We start from the raw sequence: 8,882 nt of genomic DNA, 5'->3' as shown, positions 1-8,882 counted from the left end.
TTTTTTAATGTGTCCTTAAGATTTTATTCAAATTTAGAATTTTTTGTAACTTTTATAAATATCATTACAACATTTACTAAAATGCCAACGTATTTCACATTAGAAATCACAATAAGCATAGTTTTTTTTTCAATTTTTATCCTCGAACATTTTTCTTTAATCGCAGCCTTTTATGCCTAATTTCATGACTAATTTGTCAAAATTTATTAAGGAAAGACAAAATTCAACAAAAGAATACCAAAGTGAAAAACAAAAAGAAACCTCATGGCTAGTCTTAATTTCATGCAAAAAAATAATTTTCAGTCCATCTATTTTTTTTTCTTCCTTTTCAGTCTTTATAATTTTTGAGATTTTAGTTTAGGTCTAAAAGTTTTTTTTTTTTTTGGAGTCAACAGTTGTTAGAGAGGAGAGAGAAAATCACTACATAGTAGTGAAAAGAAGAGAAAGTCATTGATTGGCTTCATTCTGATGATAAAAAATGTTGATCTTGGTATCATTTAGATTTCATTCGATGAGATGATTCTTATTGAGGTGTTTTTGAACCTTTTTATTTCCATCAAAAGTAGATTGGGGCCAGGAGAGAGAGAAAAAATTCGCTTTGATTTTGGGTAGGTTTTTGGGTTTTTTGGATTGATAAATTAATTTATTTTTTTGTTCCAAATGTATTTATTAGGTGTGTCTTTAAGTGAAAATGGATTGAAAAAAAAAAACAGCACCTTGATTTTCTAACCACCATTATAGGTAGTTGAATTCTAGCTAGGCAGACAAAACATTGTCAACTTCTTCTTTTTTTTTTTTTTTTAAAAAAAGTAAAGGCAACCCCTTAAAAATAAGGAAAATAAAAACTAAAAAGGCCCCAGTATGCAGGCTTGAGGTGGTTGGTCCTTGCTCCTAGGCTTTGCTGAAAAGGCTTAAACGTGTTTAGCACCCAAGCCCGCGCACCTTAATTGTTTATATATATTGGGTTTTTTATATTTTTTTTGAATTTTTATTTTTAAATTTTATCCTTCAATATTTAGTTGATTTTGAATGAGTCTTTATAATTTGTTTCAATTTGCTTTTTATTGGCTTATCGTAATCTCAAACGAGCATCCCAACATTTGGTTAGTGCTCTATTTTACGAGCATCTATTTTGTTATAATATAATTAAATAAAAAATAATTTTAGCAAAAAAAATTATTAAACCCAGTAGAGTCCATGACCGACATCATGGATTTGAAAAATTAACTTGGGTTAATTCGGAAAACATTATAATTTATTTCGGTATGCTATCTAAAGGTTTATCGCGGTCTTAAATAAACATCTCAACATTGGGCTGATGCTCAACTTTGCAAACTTCTATTTTGGTTATCATATAATTCAATAAAAAATAGTTTTTTTAAAAAAAATTAAATATAGTAGAATCCATGATTCAGGTCGTTGGTTTGACGGATTAAATCATAAAACTGGATCGATTCAATATGTCGTTGTCTTAATATTAAAAAAAAAAGGATGTCATGCGTAATTTATTTTAAAGTCAAACTATTTTTTTGTCACATGGTTTTTTTTTAACCTATCAAGTCAATTAGATCACATCAGAATAGCTACCACACAATTTAATTTGAAACTCAGGTAGAAAATAAGTTGGTCAGGTTATTATAAAGTTTGCCTATATATTGGGTTGAGTTTATTAGCATTGTTAAAGAATTCTCTAATACTTAACCTTTATTTTTATATGTTTTTTTAAAATTTAGTTCGTAACATGAACCTTCATTTTTATAATTTCTTTAGTTCGGTAATCAATATAATAATATTTTTAATCAAAATATTTATATGTGTTCACGTAAAGAATGTGAAGTATGTCACCTTTGGCTGCGGCATTTCAACTTTCTGTTGTTCCTTTATTGGTTATAAAATCCAAGTTGGGGGTGAAATGGTAGGTAGGGATAGCTAGCTAGGAACTAAAACTACCTCTGTGAAGAAAGCCATATATGAACGATAGTAGCCTCCGTACAATTTCACTCTCACCGTCACATGTAGATATCTAACCATGCATTTCTGCTGTATTATCCCCTCTCTCTCTCCCACTGATCGCGCACATACACAGACTAGTGAGCTACCACGCATGTAAGAACACAGAGCTGTAACTGCAAGTCAATGCCAAGCTGATAGTCGTAAGAGTACCTGTAAACCTAACAAATATATTCCCTTATTCTACATCTCAACCTGCAGCTTCTATATATAGAGAGTCATTCACTTTTCCGCCTTCATCATTCCTATTAATTTCTTCAGCCCAGGGCTGAAAGTCTATGTTGATAATACTGGGCATATAGTCTGTTTGATCATGGCTAATGGAGAATGATCAGGAGACTCCTACAGATGATTTGGTCAGAAGCCCGTCTATATATATATATATATATATATATATATATATATATGATTTAACTGGGTGAGTGGTTTCCACGCTACTCTTGTCAAGTGAACAATTTCTGGTTGATTTTCCTTGATCTCGTTGTCTGTTCGACCTTGAGGTTTTCAATGCTTGTCTATCTGCAGAGGAATATATATATATATATATGATCATATGTTACAAAAAGTCAATTTCTTTATAAACGAAAAAAATAAAAAAGTGATTTGAATGTAATTATCTCATTCGTACTTTTGTTGGACTTTTTTCTTAATGTTTATTGCTATTTTTTCTTCTTTTGTTAATTCTGCATATTAGAAAAAAAGAAGGATGAAACCATGCAGCTAGTAATCATATTAGAACTTCAAGGAAAACCCTCATTATTTCAACTCATCCTGTTATAGATAATGAAGATGTTTGTTTGGTGACAAGATCAATAGCTTAATCGTTGAGCAATTTCCTCTATGGTTATAACCAAATCGTCCAAGGTCTTGTGGCTTGGAGTTGCACTTCGAACAGATATCACAAAGCTTGTCGTTATCATTCCTTCGAGCAGCTAGGCCCATGTTCATGTACATTGCTCTTTTTCTCTGTATGTTTTTGTCCTGGAAATTTCCCTACGAATAACTTAGCCCCCTAGCTAGAAGAAAGACCCGTTTACTTATCCCAAAGATTTAAGGTTTTCCCTTGTTGAGGATTTAAGGTTTTCTTGCGCACTTTATTAATAAGTTTTGTTTCCTTGTTTTTTATTTAATATTCAATATACAAGTCTAATTCATTATAGCAGACAAATTAAATAATTAGAACCATGCTATAAATGTAAAGTGTAATTATTCAAGTAAACTTCAAGGTCGTACAGACAACGAATTAAGGCACGTCCAGCAGAACTGCTTGCTTGACAAGCCTTTGCGTGGACACCAACCACCAATCTATTTCGTAGCAAGGTGAAACATCGCCGGTGACAGATTTTATACTCGTATTTCCTTTTCAAAAGTCTCGGCGGGTATGCAAATCTAACCTCTCTCTCTCTCTCTCTCTCTCTCTCTCTCTCTCTCTAGCTACCTAGGTGATCATTTTCACAAACATACAGTCATATATAGATCCATGAATATGATGAATATTAAATTTCAGAAATTGGTATTATGCAGGTAAGTGGCATGTGATGATCTACCTGTAAGAACTTTTTTTATTACTGTTTGTGTACGCCATGGAATCATTAATAAATATGAAGTGAAAACAATACAATATTTATAATATCATGTGTGTTGTAAAAATTAATTGCTCATTGCTTTCTTTGCAGGTTGAATCGATCAAAATCCCAGACAAATTAGTGTCAGTTGAGACCATGAATGATGGAGAATGAATTACAGCAATGAAAATGGGTTTTTATCTATTTAGGAATTTAATATTGTATGGCTACTAATTTATTTGAACGAATCTAATAATCTAACTCCAGTATAATCAATCACGTAGCTTTTTTGTCCAAAACATGACTCTTTTTGCCACCAAACCTTGGTACTCAAGTTGTTCTCTCGTGTTTGATATTTTCTTTTAATTCTGACTCTTTTATGAAAAAAAAAAAATCCTAGATGGATTTCAAGGTATGGATTGCTGTCAAAAAAACTTAAACATAGATTATTAGTTTATCATTATAAAAACATGCTAAATAAAAATTATGAAAGGACTGAAGTTCTAGCATATATATTAAGCAAATATTCTAAGAAACATATAAGAGATTGAATAACTATCCTAGCATGCATACAATATATTAGACTAAACAAAACCAAAGAAGATTAAGTACTTACATGTTAAAAGATTTTAAAGTTGATTAAAATTTGTTTCTGTCGATAATAAATCTTTTATCCTTAAGACTATATGACTCCTTATTTGGTGAAAATGATGTTTGCAATAAGCCTCGTAAGATTCTAACAACAACATCTTATTTTGATGCACTTTTAAATAAGGTCTACAAACTAAAATAAAATGACTGAAATATCCCTCAATAAAATAGACTTAATTAAACTCTAGATTTGAAAGAAGAATCAAATCTTAAAACTGGAGGACAAAAAACTAAAATTTAAGGTGAGAAAACTATATAAGATCTAGAAAAATATTGTTGAAAACTCTTTTTTCATCTTTCTTTTTATAGTGGATTTTAGAAGCTAAAATGATAAAGAATCAATTCTAGTAATAACTAAAATTTATTTTCACCATTGTCAACTTTGATTATCTACCATAAAACCAGAAATAAACAAGAAGTTTTTGAACATGATGTTTTTTAGTTGAAAAAACCAGAGTTGTTAATTTCGTTCCGTTTCGGCCGGAATGCTCGGAACGTCTCGTACCAGTTAAAAAAACAAAACAAAACAGAACAAGTTTTACCTCGCTTAAAATCTCGGCCTGATCCGGAAATTCCGGTCAAATTTCGGCCGGAACGTTTCGACCGAATTCCATGTGTTTCGTTTCGGGTTAAAGCCACCGAGTCAAAGTCAAAGACTCAAAATTAAACCCGGTTCATTTTCATTAACTGCACAGTACACCCACGCTCTTTTTTCTCTGAAGTCTAAAGTAAACTAAACCAAATCCCTAATTTATCTTCCTCCTCGCAGACTCAAGTTCCCAACCAAAACAATTACAATTGGCATCTTGTCTTTCAGTTTCACGAACTCCCCTTCCATTGGAGTTCAAACAGCTGATTCTGCTATCTCCCTGGTTTGGTCGTTCGATCATCTCTCAAACTATTAAATAAGCCTCATCTCTCAATCGGCAAGTATTGTGGGCTTCTATATGGTGGATGCCCAGGAGAGAAGCCTTGTGATGGCCTTGATGCTTGTTGCATGAAGCATGATGCCTGTATCCAATCAAAGAATAGTAAGTACTCTTCCATGATATCCGATTTATCTAGCAGGAATATTTTGGTATACAAGCAAAGTTTAGCTACAACTTTTTGGCTAGTAATTGTGATTTAGTAACTTGGGATAACATGGTGATTAGTGTCGATGAAGGTATATAGAAAATAAGTTAAAACTGGAAGCCCGATTTTATAGATGGGAACACCATTAGAGCAGGGATATGGGGCAACAATGAATTTGGTTGCCTGTGTGTGTAGCTGATAGGAGATTTGCTGTTTTGTGTTGCTTGTGACTGTAGAACTAATAATTTTTTATTTTTGTTTTTGTGTGTTAATGGTGCAATATTGCAGATAGCTATCTAAGTCAAGAGTGTAGCCAAAACTTCATCAGTTGTATGAGCAATTTCAAAACAGGTGCTCGGACGTTCAAGGGAAACAAATGCAGGGCTGATGAAGTTATTCAAGTTATATCTGTAGTCATGGAAGCTGCTTTGCTTGCCGGAAGAGCATTTCATAAGCCATAAGAGTACAAAACAGAGAAGGAGTCCCCCTACAACCTGGCAAAGAACCAGAAGACTCATCAAACCTCGCTTTGTGGCCATCCGTTCACTTCTCAAATAATTGTCTCTACAGAGCTAAGGTGCAATCTTTTTTCTCTCTTCAAGTTCAAATTGGAAATGGAAAACGCATGAACTTAGTTCTGTTAACTTACACTGCTGTAATGTTAATAGTCTCAGGCTTGCCATAAATTCAAAGGACAAAACACTTTAGAAAGTTGTCTTTTATGATAAATGGCTTTGATTTCTACGTTGAAAGTTTTTTTTTTTTTTTTGATAAATCAAATTAAGAGATGGCTTACTGCAATGAATCCATTGTTTAGGACTTAGGTGGTGTGGAATATGACGTTAGATAAAAGAGAAGGATATGCCATCTGAAAAATATTTTAGCATAGAAAATCAACTTCTTTGAATGGATTGTTCAACGAATCTATACAATATGATATTGATCTACGGAAAACAATGGATATCTCACCGACTATTGTATAAACTTTATCATTTTTCTAAAATCATATGCAAGGCAGAGTAACAATATCCCACTAGATACCCCTCCTAACTTAATACCAAATTTTGTATTTAATTTGGTCTTTCTTTGTATCTAATTTAATTCTGAAATGGAAAACGCATATAATCTTTTTCTTTGTATATAATCTTACTGTTGGGTTTGTAAGTTGTAACTTTGTATTGTATTTATCATTTTATTACTTCACCGGGCTTGGCTAGCTAGTTTGAACTTTGAAGCTTTATCTGAAATTGAATCCTACTTTGATGTTTGATCTGTATTATGTGCACAAGCCTATACAAACCAAATAACCAGATTAATTGCTAGGTTGCTAGGTTTGGTAGTTAATAATATAAGTAACTTGACCATGGCCGGATTAATTATAAGGAAGGATACATAATTATTATATGAAACCGAATGTATCAAATAATAAATTTAAAGTGTGAAGCCAATAAATAATATTTGTAAATCAACTATGGTATCTTGAGAAATGTCATTTTTTTCATTTTAAGTTATTGGTATCATTACCATCCATTTTACTTTAAAAATCACTGTTGATGTAAATTGTAATAGCTGAAATTAATTGTGTTTTATTTTTTTTTTCAGATCAAATTACATGGCTGAAAACTCATCAAGTGATGGTTCTTCTATGGCTTCAGCTCCAGCAAGATCAGATGATCCAGCATGGGCTCATGGGCAAGTGGTTGTTGGTGCAAAGAACTCAAGTATATGTGTTCATTGTAGCAAAAGGATCAATGGTGGTGGTATTACTCGTCTGAAGTACCACCTTACTGGTATTAAGGGCCAAGTTGAAGCTTGTAAAAAGGTTCCTCCAGATGTGAAATGGCAAATGAAGCAGTTGATAGAGGACTTAACAATGGAGAAAGAGAAAAGAAAGAGACTTAGAACTGATATTGGAAATTCTCAATCACTTTCCAATGATGAAGTCGAAGAGGGTGGTAGTGCAAATCCTACTTTAAGTGATATCGGTTCAAAAGCAACTAAGAGATTGACAATGCAAGGCACAAGTGCAAATAGAAAAAAGATGACTTCATTCGTTCCACGAACTACCCCAAGTTCATAACCTAGCATTAAAAGTGCAATGGCTTCTAAAGAGAAGGAACATAATGCAAGGAAGGTCATGGCAAGATGATGGTATGATGTTAATGTACCATTTAATGGTGCTAAATCATACTATTATCAACCAATGATAGACGTCATAGCATCAATGGGACCTGGTTTTAAAGGACCATCATATCATGATTTAAGGGGACCACTTTTGAAAGATGTAGTTCATGATGTCCATGAATACCTCTTTGAAATCAAGGCTGATTGGAAACTTTATGGATGCTCCATTATGGCAGATGGGTGGTCAAATAGAAGGAATGTACCAATTGTGAATTTTCTTGCTTATTCTCCAAGAGGTACCATATTCTTGAAGTCAGTTGACACTTTAGGGTCTTCGAAAAGATAAAGAGACATTGCTTGAAATGTTTGATGAAGTTGTCAAAGAAGTGGGGCAAGAAAATATTGTCCAATTTGTTAGTGATAATGAGGCTGCATTCAAGGCTGCTGGGAAGGCTTTACAACAAAGGTATGACACTTTCTTTTGGTCTCCTTGTGCTGCCCATTACATTGATTTGATGTTAGAAAATATTTCTAATCCAAGATATTTTCTGATGATTGATGAAACCATTTAAGAAGGCAAGAAACATAACCAAATTTATAGATTATGCATGGGTTTTAGCTTTGATGAGGAAAGACTTTACTAATGGAAATGATCTATGTCGTCCTGGCATTACAAGGTTTGCTACCCATTTTTTAAGCATCCAATGTTTACTTAAGTTTAAGAAAGAGCTTCGACAAATGTTTACTTGCATGAAATGGGTAGAATCAAGTCATGGTAAAAGTAAAGTTGGAAAGGAAATAACTGCCATAATTTTACAAGATAAAGACTTTTGGCCTCGATGTGAACATATAGTCAAAGTTAGTGAGCCTTTAGTACGAGTTCTTCGGTTAGCAGATAGTGAAGAAAAACCATCAATGGGTTATTTATATGAGGCAATGGATAAAGCAAAAGAAGCCAACAAGACAAGGTTGAAAAATAGAGTATCTCAATATGGACCATATATTCGGGTAATTGATGCTAGATGGGATAAGCAACTTCATAGTCCATTACATGCAGCAGGTTGTTTTCTTAATCCTGGAATCTATTTTAGGCCTTCTTATTCAAAACAAAAGGAAGGTTACTCGAGGTTTGCTTAGCACAATTACTAGATTGGTCCCTGATTGTGACACTCAAGATGTAATTAGTGGCCAACTTGAGGAGTATAAGAAAGCAACTGGTGATTTTGGCATGCCTCTAGCTATTCGTCAAAGAGAAAAGTTAAATCCAGGTAATAACATTTTGTTTTTTAAATATAATATTGTTTTGTATTTATAATATCTGATTTATTAAACTTTTGTCTTATCTAGTTGCATGGTGGGAGCAATTTGGCAATGATACTCAAGAACTTCAAAAGTTTGCAATTCGAATTCTTAGTCAATGTTGTAGTGCAACTGGGTGTGAAAGAAATTAGAGTATAT

The 8,882-nt window shown here is 33.0% G+C and overlaps 1 protein-coding gene and 1 long non-coding RNA gene across 2 annotated transcripts; both read left to right on the top strand.

Annotated features, from left to right (window-relative positions):
• The first annotated feature begins 2,027 nt into the window (after nucleotides 1–2,027).
• LOC112323602 (uncharacterized) lies at nucleotides 2,028–3,851 on the top strand. The gene is made up of 2 exons (XR_002977043.2): nucleotides 2,028–3,389; nucleotides 3,687–3,851. It is a non-coding gene; the product is annotated as an uncharacterized LOC112323602 (long non-coding RNA).
• A 1,547-nt stretch (nucleotides 3,852–5,398) lies between these two features.
• Nucleotides 5,399–7,742, top strand: LOC18103691 (uncharacterized). Its single transcript, XM_052446104.1, has 2 exons — nucleotides 5,399–5,877; nucleotides 6,903–7,742. The coding sequence occupies exon 2, from the start codon at nucleotides 6,913–6,915 to the stop codon at nucleotides 7,378–7,380; it is 468 nt and encodes a 155-aa protein (XP_052302064.1). The 5' UTR covers nucleotides 5,399–5,877; nucleotides 6,903–6,912; the 3' UTR covers nucleotides 7,381–7,742.
• Nucleotides 7,743–8,882: the final 1,140 nt, after the last annotated feature.

Source organism: Populus trichocarpa, chromosome 12 (genome assembly GCF_000002775.5).
Source record: "Populus trichocarpa isolate Nisqually-1 chromosome 12, P.trichocarpa_v4.1, whole genome shotgun sequence".
NCBI classification, from domain to species: Eukaryota; Viridiplantae; Streptophyta; class Magnoliopsida; order Malpighiales; family Salicaceae; genus Populus; species Populus trichocarpa.
Note: the sequence above shows the minus strand (reverse complement) of the source record. Positions and strands in the feature narration are given on the sequence as shown.

Excerpts from the sequence above, each read along its gene's own strand:
- LOC18103691 (XM_052446104.1), top strand. The coding sequence starts at position 6,913 with ATGGCTGAAAACTCATCAAGTGATGGTTCTTCTATGGCTTCAGCTCCA.